Source organism: Pollicipes pollicipes, unplaced genomic scaffold (genome assembly GCF_011947565.3).
Source record: "Pollicipes pollicipes isolate AB1234 unplaced genomic scaffold, Ppol_2.1 Scaffold_4295;HRSCAF=5057_pilon_pilon_pilon, whole genome shotgun sequence".
NCBI lineage: Eukaryota > Metazoa > Arthropoda > Thecostraca > Pollicipedomorpha > Pollicipedidae > Pollicipes > Pollicipes pollicipes.
In genome coordinates this window covers 39,407,648-39,423,555 of record NW_023596461.1, presented here as the reverse complement: position 1 = coordinate 39,423,555, position 15,908 = coordinate 39,407,648, and the positions used below count along the sequence as shown (strand labels likewise).

General features: G+C 52.2%; 1 protein-coding gene across 1 annotated transcript; it reads right to left on the bottom strand.

Moving 5' to 3' along the window:
- Nucleotides 1–5,663: 5,663 nt before the first annotated feature.
- Nucleotides 5,664–12,785, bottom strand: LOC119097526 (ras-related protein Rab-34). The gene is made up of 3 exons (XM_037220559.1): nucleotides 12,771–12,785; nucleotides 11,530–12,335; nucleotides 5,664–8,037 (listed from the first exon to the last, which is right to left on the bottom strand). Exons 1-3 carry the CDS (start codon nucleotides 12,783–12,785, stop codon nucleotides 7,473–7,475), a joined length of 1,386 nt encoding a protein of 461 aa, XP_037076454.1. The 3' UTR covers nucleotides 5,664–7,472.
- Between the last annotated feature and the right edge of the window lie 3,123 nt (nucleotides 12,786–15,908).

The window sequence follows — 15,908 nt, the reverse complement described above, 5'->3', positions numbered from 1 at the left end:
GCCCCTGTTCACGTGGCAGCGGAGGTAGTTGCAGGCGCGCTCCGAGCATGCCCACATTTGGTGGCGACTCCCGCGTGCCCACGTTTGGTGGCGACTCCCGCGTGCCCGGGGCATCGTGCGGCATCGGCATCGCATTCATCATCACTGCTTGGTGTGTCCATGTGACTGCATATGTGACTTGACACGTGGTCGTTGCCTTTAATCGCATTGGTTGCATAAAAGCTGTAAATATGCAAGTGAATGCAACGAAATATAAGAACGTTTTTGAGGCGGGGTTGTTGAGTTCGCGTACCAGACTCGGAGATGGGCTCTTTGGAACTGTAAACGACGCTTGACGATTGGGACTTTTGGGCGAGCTTACTACTGGAGTATTTGTTCGCTTAAAGCAATTATTTCTACAAAACAGCAAATTCTGGAGGTCAGAGCATTCTGCCAGGAAAAAAATGGCAGGGCTGGCCTATTGAAAGCCAGCATGCGTCGTCTTTCACATCGGTCTCCCTGAACATCACGGCTGGCAACGACAAAGCACCTCGTCGGAAATAACGAAAACGTCCCTCTGCCAAACGACGTAGTTAGGCGAAACGGCGCAATAAGCTGGTGCCGCGTATCTCTGCCCCACCGGCTACGAACCGATGCCTTCACCCATTCCCTTCTGAATGACCTTGACAGATCCATTGTGCTCTGGTGGGAGCTACTGGGAATTAAGCGGCAAATATCTGCGGGAGTGTCGATGCCAGTCTATTTCGTTTCCAGGGTGACGAGCCGTCTATTGACGATCCTTTTCGGCCTGTTCCAGTACAATACAGAGATGCCCTCCGAACAGTTGTAGTTTTGGACTGATTGGCTTCCAGGTCACAGGAGTGACCGATGCGTTGACTGGTGGCACAACATTTGGCGTTACAGCCTCGCCTGCTGTCCAGCACAGATGACCGGACATACCAGAGGCGCGGGAGCTTACACGATACTGCTGAGATGACCGGACATACCAGGGGCATGTCGGCCAAAAGTGTCAGAGCCCAACTGCACTTAATGAAAACATACCGGTCAACACGATCCGGATCTGCACCTCTGGTAGCATACCAGCGATTGAAACTAAGCTCGAAGGGGATCACTAGGAAGCTCTGAAGCGCATAAAGGCTGGGGTTGCCCGGATTGAAAGTCGACCTTCACCTGGCCTTGCAAACCACACCCGACGTCGCCGCCCCGACCACAAGCTGCCGCCACGGCGATGAGTCGAGCCGACTTAGGAGTCTACCAATGCGGTGGGAAGGGGAGCAACAGACCCGCACCCGACGGCATGCTGCGGAGGGACCCCTTGCCGTACACCAGCCAGCGGCTCAGCCCGCTCTGCAAGGGTGTCGATTTCTCAAAATGATAAGGGAGGGGGGCGGGGCCTCGGAAGTCGCCATAAGGGAACAGGTTCAAAAAACTTACCAGATTTCGCCTACTTATGCTCTGGTTTTCCATAACACACATACACACACCCACACCCACCCACCCACCCACCCACCCACACCCACACCCACACCCACAGCCACACCCACACACCCACACCCACACCCACACCCACACACACACATATATATATATATATATATATATATATATATGTTTAAATGTATATAAGTATATAAACATATCAGTCGATATAATCGCATATTTGTAAAATTGAAGCTTTCTTGTGGCTGTTGCAACGTGGATCTCACGCCTGCGTAGTTCGGTTTTTGTAATACCGATAGACAGCAAGCATACTGCATGCATATTGCAATGCAGACATATGCATTTAGACACTATATATGCTCATCATGCTCAGACGACGGTCATCTGTGTCAGGCAAAACACTCAATGTTTCTGGTCTCTCCACCCTAATGGTAGCCGTCCGTACAGATGGAGGGCTCCACGTCCATACGTTCATTTATAAAAGGGTCCTCTTTGTGGGTGTGTATCGCTTCTAGAACGATGAGTCTCAGTCTTCTGATAGTTTCTAGAGCGATGAGTCTTCGTTTCTATGTATTGCGTGCGATGGTTGTTGTGTTGTTAAGCATTTGGCGTGTCAGTGGGTTTTGTATTGGGTCTCCGTGTGGGCGTGCGCGCGTGACTGCCGATTTGTTGGTGCATGGCCGGACGTCGAGAGCATCGCTGTTGTGAGGTCAATGTACACATTATCAGGTACGAGCGCACAGTCCCGTATGTTGCGTTTATGGTGACACATGATATTCCCTCCTTTGAATGGAGTCAAATCACATGGAGGGCTATTTTTCATGATCAGGGAGGATGTGGTTGGACTATGGTAACAGATGTTAAGTTTGATGCTATCATTGGGATCCTTCGTTGGCCAGTTGTGATGGGCAGTATTGTGCAGGGATTGTGGTCAGATTTGTAACCAGGGGACACCCATGTTTTTAAAGAACGGGGGGTTCGTGTTCTGGTGTTGTTTTTGGTCTTGGATTTAGGTACCGTGACGTGTCCCGCTGATCTGATCTTCCACAGTACACGGGCCGTACCGCTGATCTGATCTTCCACAGTACACGGGCCGTAATCGTTGTCGGCTTCGTTTTGCTTGGCTTATCTAAGCTCCTGGTGAACAAAGGGCCATGACAAGCAATGTTTAAAGGTACGGTGGATGTGAGCCAATGCAACACTCGTTTCTTACCTGTCGGGACACATGCTCTCTCCGTTCAGGCATTTGCCGACGTCAGTAGGCTTTTAGTGAACGCTGGATGCAAAGGTTTTTAACGGTTTCTACAATATCTGTTGCTATTAAAGCTGGTTTACACGGTGGTTTTCAGTACACCAAAGCTGCGTTGATAAAACGTATGCATTTCAGCTAATCTAAAACGAAACATACGCATTCCTCCACACATCAGTTCCGAAAATGGTTCTCAGCCTTTCCCCAAATACGCTTAAGTAGATTCCCTCCTGTTCAGAACGGCTTTCCCCACTCATTTGAACACATACGCATTGCAAGCTTTCTGTGCTTCAGGGGAACGCTGTTGCAAGCTTTTTTCTCTCTGAGGGGAAAACGACCACAACCTGCTACAGTTCGAACGTTTGGCAAATGAAATGCCCGTAAGGTGAGTGGCATGTGCAACGCAGCTTGATTGTAAAAACGTTGCTAGTTCAGCTGGATCTTCCGTGACCATGCGATTGTACTAATATACCCTTACTCTCGGTGCTCAATGGCCGGACCCCCGCAGGTGCACAGCCACTCTTGGTAAGGGGAGGGGCACAGGGTTGACAAAGGGCGGCCTTGTGGTGAAAGGTTCCTACCAAATAAATCCCCAGATATGGCCCACTTGATTTCGGGGACACGATTTTCTTTGCTTTATGCCAATATTTACATTTTTCTTCCACAGAACTCACAAGATATCGACACATAAATCCTTACTTGTATTTTGAAGTGAATAAACTAAAGGAACCAGTCGTCCAGTGATTGCATGGAATAAACAGCCGACGCTGTTCCTCTTGCACTGATTAAGTAGACTCTTTCTAAGTCGATAGCATTCAGGGGATGTGCCCGAATTGTCCTGGGTTGTAACCGTTGTACCTACAGAAACATGGTGAACGCAGATTTAGATCAAAGTTGGCTGATGAATTTGCATCGACATGGCCAACCCATCTTCGCTTGGGAATGTTCATCCTTTGTTCAGAATCCGAGAAGTAGATAAATAACCTTAGACTTTTGGGGCAAGCGACCTTCTGATCAACACTTGAGGGCCCCGCCCGCAGGACGAGGGCCCTAACGTGAACTATCACCAAATCACGGTGCCTTCCAATCCGGCCCTTGATCGTCGGTATCGCAGGTCACTTCGGGAACCTGTACGGTCCCTCTCGAACATTGCCCCCGGCAGATTCGGGCACCTTGCCAATACATGACCCTTGATAGGTACTGTGGGCCCTTGACCGACACAGAGGGTCTCTCACTGATTGAGGGCTCGCCCGGTGTCAATGGCGGGCCTGGCCTTGTCCCTGCTCGGGAAATGGGCCCTGAGTCTCAGACCTGAAGCTGAAGCAATCTGGTGGCGAATCCGTCGCGTGTCACGGACGTTAAGCCTCCACCACAGGGGTGGAACTGCGCAAAAATGGGCTTGGGGCTGGGCGGGGAAAACCTGGCCCTGAATACACTAACTGGCAGAATTTACCGCGGATTTAACCCAGTTTTCTCTCCGCGTTATGGGGCTGGGGCACCCCTACCCCCCCCCCCCCCCTCCCTGTTCGTTTGGCGTCCATCGTCGAAACCAGGTTTCGGTAGTCGACGCAGGATTTATGTGGCTTAAGACACGGGACGTGTAAAGCTTCGGGAGTAAAAAGTCCAAGTTTATGTGCGCGAGTACTAAAGCGTGACACGGAATCCCAGGCTGGTAGACGCAAAGCGGGCTGTAACTCAGCACCGCGTTTGGCGTGTTCAACACAGCTGCCGTTATTTTGATGGTCAGTGGCGATCGATTGCCACCATCAGCTTAGTCGGATGGTATCGGTCGTCGGATTTTCTTATCAGTTTCATCGAATATTCACGCTAAAGTGAAGCCCGGCACATTCTAAGGTTTCCTCCGGACGTAGACAGTTAATAACTTCACGTTATTGGATCTTAACGTTAGACCTGTTCGTTTTCAGCCTCCGACAAGATGTGACAAAATAACGGAGCTTGCTGCAGTTCGCAGAAATTGAAACGCCACTGATCAATGCCAAACACTCGGGCAACTGAACACAACTAGACCAAAGTCAACGAGCCATTCAACTGCGTAATTCTACCTATGCTTTATGCGCGACTCAAAAAGTAACTCGCTACAAACGCGGAGCTTTAGATGAGTGATTAGCCCCGTCAGCTGCACTTAGCTGAATATTACACCGAAGTGTTCACTTTCTTTGTTCATTTTACCTATGAAACAATTAGCAGAACCGTTCTTTACAACTTATTTCATTTCGATCACCGATTTTAATGTCCTGCTCGTTCTAAGTGCCATTGGGTTACCCACCATTGGAAAAATGGGGGGGGGGCAAATCCGACATTGGAGGCCAGTGGCCCACTCAAAAGGATACACATGGACACCCGTGCCGCTCTGACGCGGCGGAGTGGCACGGGCCATTGCCAACGTGCATGTGCCGGAAAGCTATGCTAAATATGGGTGAGGTAGCCATGCGCTCCAATTCGCAGTTGAATGGCGGCGACATGAGATAACACGACATCCTGAGAAGCATCGGAGTGACACCGTTTTCGCATCCAGCCAGTTACACCACTGTCGCATCCAGCCACTTACGCCACTGTCGCATCCAAACGGTCAATGATAGTGCTGAGCCTTCCATGCCGACCTTGGGAGCCGACATCGTGGTGGCGATATCTGAGGCGGCAGTCCTGAGGCGGCTGTACGGCTGGTGCATAAGCCGCCCAGCCCTGACGGTTGAGATGGCATGCCGTCGGGTGCCGAGCAAGGGTGCGTGCAGGGGTGCAGCCAGTCTTGATGAGGACGCGTGGAGCTTGACGCAGGGCCCCAATGAATCCCTTTCCAACAGCGACGAGTTCGGATTCACGTGCGCATAATTTTGCATGACTCCGTACCCATATGACTCGGTTGGGGGTTGGCTGAGGGTCGTGCGTGTCGCTCACAGTGCCGCGGACGCGCATGTGACCAGAGCTGCCGATCCCACCAAAGACACTACAAAACTAAGTTGCATCGACATATGTATTGAAAAGCATTAATGGCTGACAAATGTGCGTACGCAACAAAGCATTTGCCTATTTAAAGCGCAGGCTGTCCGAAAAATTAGCAAACAAACGAGATGGGTCGTGCACGATCTCAACTCATGCAGCAATCGCAATGTTAGAGTTGAGAGAAGTTACCCACCAGTTCGAAGACACGGCGACCCTGTCACTGCCCGCGTCTCTCCACGTCACCCGAGGCCAATGAAAGCGTGAGCAGTACCAGTGCACCATGGCCAGTCATAACACCTGCCGAAGCCCCCCGCATCATGAGCCCGCCGGCTCGAGAGTCGACCGATAAGACGCAGATAGGACCGGTCCGAGTGACAGCGCTGGCGCCACGGGCAGGCAGCGGCACCGACTCCGGGCGTCGCTGGGCGCCGCTCAGCGGCACTGCGCTGGCGCAGCCCCGGCCGGCCGGCTTAGCGGAGCATTTGCGTCCTTCAACGTTACTGTCACTGGGCGTGAGAACTATACGGAACTGGGAACCATCAACTCTTGCGCAACGGCCGCTGAGCGCTGTCAGCGGAGCGATATCGGAGCCAAGGATCTGGACGAGCCAGCCTGACCAGCTTCGGAGCAGTGGCATGCAGCTGTCCGGGCCGGCGATGGAAGACGGGCCTTCATCACGGTCAAGTGCGACGAACTGAATGCAGAGCCCTTCGTACCAGCGTCGAAAGCACCATGGTTACACTCACGCCGACACCGGGCCCCAAAACACGTCGCGTGCTGTACCTCACACTATACGTCTGTTGTCGGAGCCTCCATTCGGACAATGGTCGCTTAGGGAACTCACTGACGTTACGCTGCCCGTGTCGCGCTTTCCCGTGACACACACTGCGCACACCATACACACTGTCGTCTCCGGCAAAGTAAGCTCGAGGTTCCATAAAAGACAGACACGGCGAGAAATAACCGTCGCAACATAACACAGCTGACACGACTACGGATACCGCGATGGCAACGACAGAGGGTCATCAGATGCCTATCGACAATTTCACAGATTAGAGCACTCAAGCACACGATACGCAGGGAAAGGCCACGGATAGTGATCAATATCTCGGCAACAAGCCTAATATACGATACATACCACAGCGCTAAGCCTGTTTTCATATCAAACAGGATGTGAAATAATCCAACACATCGGTGTCAACCAAGAAATCTTTCACAACCGCAATAACCTGATAGCTTATGCCACAAGCCGGCAAAAAAAAAACGCACAAACAATCACCGATACCGTAGATGCACGAGTCCAATCCGCGTATCCTGGATACCCTGCCAGACATCCTGCAGCCGTTGGCATCCAGCTGCCGACCCCGCAGCCACACCGCTCGAGCATTAGCAAGTGATGGCCCTAACACAGCTCTACACATCAGCCGAAGGCCAACACTTACACGCTAACTGATCTAGAACGCGATCGGGCTCTATATGTACATGTGCCAACTGGAGCCACTCCCAAACTGAAGCTCCCCCTACCCCAGTGCGAAGAAGACACATCTCACCAAGTCAACTGTCAACGTTACTTCAACCACGTTACGGACCAAGTTAGCCTAAAACACTGATAATTAAAACTCAAGAACCCGTACTGCTTGGTAATATTAGCTAAAAGCTTGCGAATCAACTGCGTTAGCACTGTGAAATGGTATTAGATAGTGAATCAGTGTCAGCTGACCAGTCTATCAGTCAGCTGAGCAATCCACCAGTCAGCTGACCGGCCTGTCAGACCATCAGCGGTGTCGGCCAGCTGGCCAGCCTACCGGCCCCGCGGCACCGGTCAGCGGGCGCCTGTCTCGCGCTGTTCGCGCAGCTGTCGGCCGAAGTCGATCAGCTGGCTCTGGAAGCCTGGGTTGGGCCGCACGCGGCGCGTCTCGTTGACGAGCTGCAGCGCTTCGCTGAACGAGAGGCCCTGCCGCTCCATCAGGTAGGCGGTGACCAGCGCAGCAGAGCGCGACACGCCGGCGTTGCAGTGCACCAGGCAGAGGCCGCCGGCGCCGCGCGCCGCCTCGATGAAGTCGAAGGCGGCAGGGAAGACGTTCGCCAGCGGCTGCTCCGGCACGTCCAGCAGCGGCAGCGCCAGATAGGTCAGCTCCTGCGGGAACAGGTCGCGCACGCCCGTGGCCACGTTCAGCACGTGCGTGACGCCGAGCTGGCGCAGCAGCGGCAGGTCGTGCGCGACGTCCTGCGAGCCGAGGCAGAGCCAGGGCCGAGGCCGGCCCACCTGCAGGTCGGGCCGCGGGTTGACGACGTAGCCGAGTGTGGCGCCGGCCGGCCGCCGCTCCAGACGACCGTCGAGGCCGCGGCGCTCCACGAACACGGCGCCGTCCGGCGTGGTGACGCGACTCTCGGCGGGCCGCAGCCGGCCGCGCTGCAGCTCGAGCCGCGCGCGCAGCTCCATCCCTGGCGGACCGGCCGCGGCCGTCAGCGCGCCGCCGCCCCGGCACACATCTCACACTTTTGACACGCCGCACCTTCTCTCCCTTTCTCGGCACACATCTCACACTTTTGACACGCCGCACCTTCTCTCCCTTTCTCATTCACGTGTCTATCTCGCTTTTATCGTTCAATTTCACTTGTATCTACGCGTCTGTTAACTGGCTGCCTTTGGAATGATTTGGTTTGGATTGGAGCCTTTTCAGATATTCTTGGCAGTTTCTGGGCTATGGGACGTACAATGGATAGCGGTGGGGGAAAGGCTATGCGTGCTTGGGAGTTCCCCACCGAGACTTGGCCCGCACAAGGACCCGTCCGCAGAGCACGTGCGGACGCTCGGTCGAGGGCCCCGCCAGTGGACACCAAAGCCAGCTAATGGCTGGTGTACGCGATCTGCCCCACATACACGGGGGTCGCGAGAATACGTGGTATCACCTGTTAACCACACCCGTGGTTGTCTAAATGGTTAATGGCTTACAAAACGGCTTGCTGGTTACACACCGAGTTTCACACTCCAAGACCTGTATTCTTGCTAATGACTGCCCCATGCCTTATTGGTGATATATTTGGCTCAGCCGCTGGGCTAAAGGTTCTGCGGGCGTAAATAAAGTATAAGAAGTTCGTTGACGCGATACTGTACAAAGTAATGAAAGATAGAATACTCTACGTGACTGTCTAGGCAATACTGAGGTCGAGCATCGAAGTCAAGCCAGCCCAGCTGACTTATGTCATGAACCAAAATGCCTGTTGTATGTCAGTGGTGGCTTAGACACATTTTCATGGCAATATTATAACAGATCAAACCGCGGAAATCGCCGAGGCCGTATAAAAAGCTGTTACCAGTGCGCCGGCATCATCCTCTTTCATTCTGGGTCATCCCAGGTCAATGTTCTGTTGGGTGACGGGATGGCATCTCGCTGCCTCTCGGGCGCCAGTATAGGCACAGCTCCACTTCAGCCGACTTCCCCCGGCAGACACGCAAAACCTTCAGAGATGGTCACAGCTCTGACCCCCGTTTCAGCTGTTGCCAGGCTAACCATGACAAGTAGCCTTAAATGATCTGGGTTAAATCAAGACGTGCAGGGCTGCCTCCCTGTCGTTCTATTTTTGCTCCAGGACAGCAGATGGTGGAAGTGACACCGGGGCATGCCGCTCCCCTCTCCCGGCGGCAATCACAGCGGAACCAACTGAAACGGCGAAGGCTGATGACATGATAGTAAAACCAGGTGTAACAAGCGACCAAAAGCAATCGGTGGTCGACCAAGTGTCATGTTTATTCCATGAAATCCCAACACGTATGGGACATACACAAAAACGGTAGGCGAAGGGCTCAGTACTACAACAGATTGTACCAAACATTGCGCAAGGTACAACACATCCAGCAGAGATATAAAAATACAAAGCGATAATAGCAAACACACAAGGTTGCATCGACTGGGCAAAACTCACGACGCCTCGTTCAGATGACTAGTACATGAGAAAGGTGCTTACAAGATATGCTTGAACTAAAAATGTCAGGTTGCATATTTAACAACCCTGTCTATTCAACAAAACCTCATCCACAAATTGCCCTTCATTCTATGGCAACTGATAACGAAAGCACTTGCAGATACAAAAGGCGCACCCTGTTAAGAGCGCCACACAAAGCGAAAAAAACATGCTTAGGTGCCTAGTCTAGCACCATATACAAACACATCAAAGGTCAAGAGCCACGAGCTGCGGTTCCAGTACAGCTTGGCAAAGCAGACCCAGCCTCACTTGATCAAAATGACTAGATAAGAAGTTTGTAACCAATGATCACAATATGACATCTATTACATCCTGGTCCCGTCCTTCGAACGGAATAAATTACAAGCCATCGTAGAGATAGCAGTCAACCACTGTGCTAACCAAGCAAAACGAGGTTTTTGTGATACATATCACTCTCATTCATATGGTGCCAACGCAAACACTGAGGTGCGATTACATGGACTACGCTTGCAGTTTCTGTGATCCGCAGCAGTACCATCTCGGACAGACTACACCAATAGATGGCCACGCTTACTAAGCGCGCACACAGTGTCCGAAGATGTTGATCGACCATCCAGCAAGCCGTCGGACATTCGCTCTATCCCAAAGTTGCGAGCACTATCGGGCGAGCTGCGAGCCAGCAGCTGAATCAAAGTCAGGGCGCGGTGGCTGATTCCGTGCCAGCACCAGGAGGGAGCCGGGGCCAGGGGGGGGGGGGGACACCGGCACAGACTGGGAAAACACAGGCGATGGGAAACACGACGCCATGAAGTCGCCTAACGAAATATTGGGCCACAAGCCGTCGCCATGAGCAAAAAGAAGGGCATGGGACGGCCCCAGGCGCGTGGTACATGTCACGCGCGCCTTCGGAAGGACGCAGAGGTCTCACAGCACCAATGGACGGACGCGCTCAATACGTTCAGATAAGGACAACTCTGAGGCAAACAGCACAAAGCACACTCGTGGAAACAAGGGAATGCGTAAGGATCGGGATGAACGGTCATGTTTGGTAGGATGGTTCGGGACGAACGGTTATGTTTGGTAGGAAGGTTCAGGACGAACGGTTATGTTTGGTAGGAAGGATCGGTACGAACGGTTATGTTTGGTAGGAAGGATCGGGACAAACGGTTATGTTTGGTGGGAAGGTTCGGGACGAACGGTTATGTTTGGTAGGAAGAAACGGGACGAACGGTTATGTTTGGTAGGAAGGATCGGGACGAACGGTCATGTTTGGTAGGAAAGATCGGGATGGACGGTTATGTTTGGTAGGAAGGTTCGGGACGAACGGTTATGTTTGGTAGGAGGGTTCCGGAACACGGCACGTCCGGGTCGCTGGCCAGAGGGCTGATACGGCGTGTGCCAGAACGGTCCTCGAGGATGGCCAGGAGGATCCGGAGGACGTCTTTCGGAGGAGGGCGGTGAGAGCGACGACGAAACGGTCCAGGAGAATGCCGACCGCCGTCGGTTTCCGCGCCCGCTAGGACTAGATAGGAGACGACCGCCTTCCTGAGACAGTTTTCAGGGCCGGACGACCACAGCTCCGCCTGTTACAGGGAGAGAGGGAGGAAACAACACAGCTCCGCCTGCTACAAGGAGAGAGAGAGAGAGAGTGAGAGAGAGCGAGAGGAAACAATGCATGAGAGGGCGATCTCCCAGGACGGCCAGGGTGTCCGAGCGGACGGGGAGTCAAGGTGGACGGAGCGCCTGGACCAACAGGGTGTCATGGCTGACAACAGGCTGTCCGGGTCCGGCCGTCCATAAGACGGCTGCAGTGGACGGAGAGGGCGCACAGGCGGACACGGGGTTGCCAGGACGACAGCCACCGCACCCGGGAAAGGGACGGCGCCGAGGGCGGTCACAGTGGCCGACACCAGGCGAGCGGCCGACCCAGCCGGCCGCGCAGGCCGCCGTCCCGCTTGGTGGCCGACAGCGTGACGGCGTCGCCGATAGGTCGGCCCGCGTCATCGGCCACCAGCTCGGCGGCCACGCTGGCGTCGAATGTCAGCGCCGCCACGCGGCAGAAGAGCGCGTCCACCTGCAGGCCGGCGCGCGCCGAGACGGTCCACAGCTCGGCGCCCAGCGTGGTGGCCATGCCGGCGGCCAGCTCCAGCACCTGCGCCAGCGCCGGCGGCGTCACCAGGTCGCGCTTCGTGCCCACCAGGAAGAGCAGCGGCGGGCTGGCGGCCGGGTTAGCCTCGAGCACGTCGTGGCACCACTGGGCGGTGTGGGAGAGCGACATGAGGTCAGTCAGGTCGAAGCAGAGGAGGGCGGCGCGCGCGCCGCGGTAGTAGGCGGCCGCGATCGAGCGGAACCGCTCCTGGCCGGCCGTGTCCCACACCTGCAGACTGAACGGCACGCCCAGCACGTCGAAGCGCTCCACCTCGAAGTCGACGCCCACGGTGGCCTTGTAGTTGTGGTCGAACACCTGGTGGCAAAAGCGGTTCACCAGCGACGTCTTGCCGACGCCGGCGTCGCCCAGCACGATCGCCTTGGAGATCTTGAGGCCGCGCCGCAGGCGAGCGTCGCGCAGACAGGCATCCTTGACGCGCGGGTCGAAGTCGCGCCGGTGGCGGGTGGCGCCGGTCGGTGGCGGCGGCGGCAGGTGTGCCAGCCGTCGGTCCAGCTCAGCCGGCTCTCGCTCCCGCTCCCGCTCCCGCCGTGCGGCCGCCCCGGCGTTCACCATGATCGGCGCTGATGGCTGCGAACGCGCCACAGACGCCGCGTCTCACACGATGCCCACCAGACATCGGCTGCTGTCAGCGTGGCCCCAGTATGTGTCGTCAGTGCCGGCTTTGAGGAGAGAGGAGAGCCAAAGATTCGGCTGACTAGTCATATAAATAATAGTATTGACATCAATGACAGGAAAGTCCCAAATTATGACAAAGAGACATGCTCACTATTTCCTCAATGACAACATCAAAGCTCCTTTCCAAAACGAACATTTGCCTTAGTTATAAGCTAAGGTAAATGTCAAGAGTTAAAAAAGAGCTTCAGACTGCCAACAACTATGCGGTCTTGCGATTGATCACGAAACATGAAAAAAGCAAGAATTATTGTAGACTCCAAAATAAAAGCATGGCAATTTGATCGTGCAGAATGATAAAACAACTCCAATTTGGAATTTCTTTCATACCAGCTCAGCAGACATGGGGACGGAGCCGGCTTCCGTTCGGCGCCGCGAAGCCGCAGTTCTCCGATGACATGTGATCGGGCTTGGCTTTGAGTCATTTTCCACGGCTAGATCCCGCTTCGGCTTAATGCATTTCAAACTGTTGGCCTCCACTTTGTTTCCGTGCCATCTTAACAGCTGGCTTCGGGTGGGTTTTTGAACAAGTTTTGAATAACGACTCCTGCTGCAGTTCCGTGCAATCTTGGCGACTGACTTCCGCTTTGTCAAGCTGATTTTTTTTTATTGCGGTGGCTGCTTATTTCATTGAACAGCCTTGCCCAATCCGCCATCCCATTATCCACACAACTTTCAAAGCTGCGATGCATACCCGTACATGGCTAAAAGCCAAAACCGGCCAGACATTCTCAGGACAAAAACACCAGATGACTGGTAGATAACCAAGAATGGCTCCCCGAAATGTTGTGTACATTCCATCACGTAAGCCAATACACGAAAAAGGTTACACCTGTACTGGTATCAGCAGCTAATCATTCCGCAAACCCCTTGCGACATTTCCTGACTGCGCACAGTTGAGGCAGACACAAAGATGATTTGGGTTCCGCAAAAAACGATGTTGTATGCTACAGTGGGGTTCTGCCTTGGGATTTTAAACTGATTTGTTTGGTTTTAGCATCATCTTTCCTAGGTTCAAAGCTGCTGGTTTTGGTTTTATGTGTGCAGATTCAAAGGCACTGGCTTTGGCATGCAGCTCTCAGTTTTGAGGCTACCAGCCTCCACCTCAAATTCAGCTTTGAAGCCAGATGAAGCCTTGCTTCATCCCCATGCCTGCTCATCAGGAAACCAATGTCACACTTAGCTCCTTGTGGAGTGTGGAGTAATTCTGGAATTTACTCTGGACAATTTCACATCAGTTGCAAAAGAGTGAACTGCATTGAAAACTTGTACATGTCAGAGCTGAAAATAAGTGATGCTTTGTCTTGAATCAGTGATAAGTTAGCATGAATTGAAGTACAAGTGATGACTGTACCCCCCTCTCTCCCCAATTCTCTGACCATTCTTATGAAAAAATGAATTAAATGCACCAACTATGCAGCATGAACATTGTCCTCTTCTTGACTAATCATGCATCATACACCATTTGCTCAAGGGCATTCAATTTCCTTGTATTTTTGACATGTTGTTATACCAGAGGCTTACAATTTGGTCAGTAATATCATTTTTCTCAAAATCAAAACAGCTCAGAATGTCCATTTGAAGTAGGCCACCCAGTGGGAAAAAACCTTCTCTGAATCCCTCCTTGTGGCTTTGAAAGCAGTTCATTCAATTTGTCTTGCTTTTCTAACATGTGTATTCTGTTATGTTGGGCAACACACTTATACACCTAAATGTGTGTTAACTATTACAAAAGCTTCATACACTCTGTTCACACAAAAATGCCTGCAAACATGAAGCTATTATCCCACAAAAACAATGGAATGCTATACTGCAGCTTTGATTTCTCCCCTACCATTCTCACCACAGTGGCTCTTTTCAATTTCACTGCCTCTTTGCATCTGGGAATAGGAGCATCACATGATGTATGTGACCCACTTGTTCAAACTTAAACCAATGCACTTCTTGGTAGCAGGCCCTTGCCACCTGGCCCAATTACAAACCATCTTTTATTTCCACCAGTAGAGGTGGGCACAGTGATCATCATGACAGCTGTGCAACTGCAGAGAAGATGCATAGTGCTATTACAAAGAGTCGACAGCATAATTCAGACTAAAAAATAAATACATTGATATATTTATTACGCACTAACTGTGCTGCGCCAGCACCACCAAGTGCTTTTATTAGCCCTGAGGTTTCACTGTAGTATGTCTTTGAAACATGCCCAAAAGATGGGATACTCCCTTTAAAGCCTTGTGTGTAAATAATTCGGAAGCCCTCTATCGGAAAAAACACCTGTATCTTGCAACCTCTCGACACCAGAATGAATGTCAGAGCCATTCCAGTGCTAACCATTTTCCACTGGATCAAGTCAGTTAAAAAAGAATCACCATGCCCTTGAAATAAGTTGGAATTGACCTCAAGTGCTATGAGCCAGACAGACTTGATTTCATGAGGGCTGAATCAAGCTAAAGTTAGGAAGAAACACCAGGGCTGTGGGTTGCCATCCAGCCAGGGGGACTCCAGCCCCCAAGGCATTGAGAGGTAAGCTGGTAAAATACAGGAAGACATGTTTTGGCATATTTGAGAGGTCAGCAGGCTTAGCCATTCTTACCACTAATTGCTGCACCGTGTTGCCAGCATGCGCACCTCGCCCAATCCACAGCTAACCTGTATATTACATTGGGCATGCAATTGATATTGGTGAGCTGTAACTGGCACATTGGTGTTTCAAGCAAAATTTAGGCTAGCATATCTAAGAGCCATGCAAACTCTGTTATCCCCTGGAGCTTGTATTTCTTATGACCTATATGTTCCAGGCTCAAAATGCTAACACTTAAATAACTTCCATCTTGATATGGCATCGAGGAGGTGGTTTCGGCCGCGCGATAACGAACACCGCATACTCATTACATTCTGGAACAAAACCATCAAAAAGGTTTGGACAAAGCCATCTGTCCCATTTGCATATGGTCGAAGCTGCGCACATCATTTCCTGCGTGTCATGATTCTATCTACCGCACTTTGTACACTGCAACGCATTGCACGCATTCTAGAAAATCCCCACAAATACGACCTACCTTCAACCAAATCCAGCGTTCCGTAACACGACTGGATTTCTCCCCGCAGTCACCAAAGGCAACTTCAGCCCGGCCGCCTGATGAGACAGCGACCTCTCCTTGTTTAGATGCGACCTCGACCATCGGTTGTGATTTGTTTACGTCGGAATGCGAAATGGAGTACATGCTCGAGGTAACCGATGAGCCAAATATCTGGCTTCAATTTGGCCCTACGATTGGTTTTTCATTTTGGAGTGTGATATATGATTGGCCAAAAGCAGAAAATCACCCATATCATGAGGTGAACTGTACACGACCCGTACTTACTTCATGCAGCTTGAGACCTTTGCAGCAAAAAGGTTCTAATGACAGTAAATAGCATGCATATTCTGTTAGCGCCTTTTCACCTCTTTCCAAAGCAGTTGACGAA

Bases quoted from the DNA above. Each gene is read 5' to 3' on its own strand.
- LOC119097526 (XM_037220559.1), bottom strand. The intron at 8,038-11,529 runs GCTGGGTCGGCC...GCCCGCCGAGAG, and splicing joins GACGGCGGCCTGCGCGGCCG to TCGCGTCACCACGCCGGACG.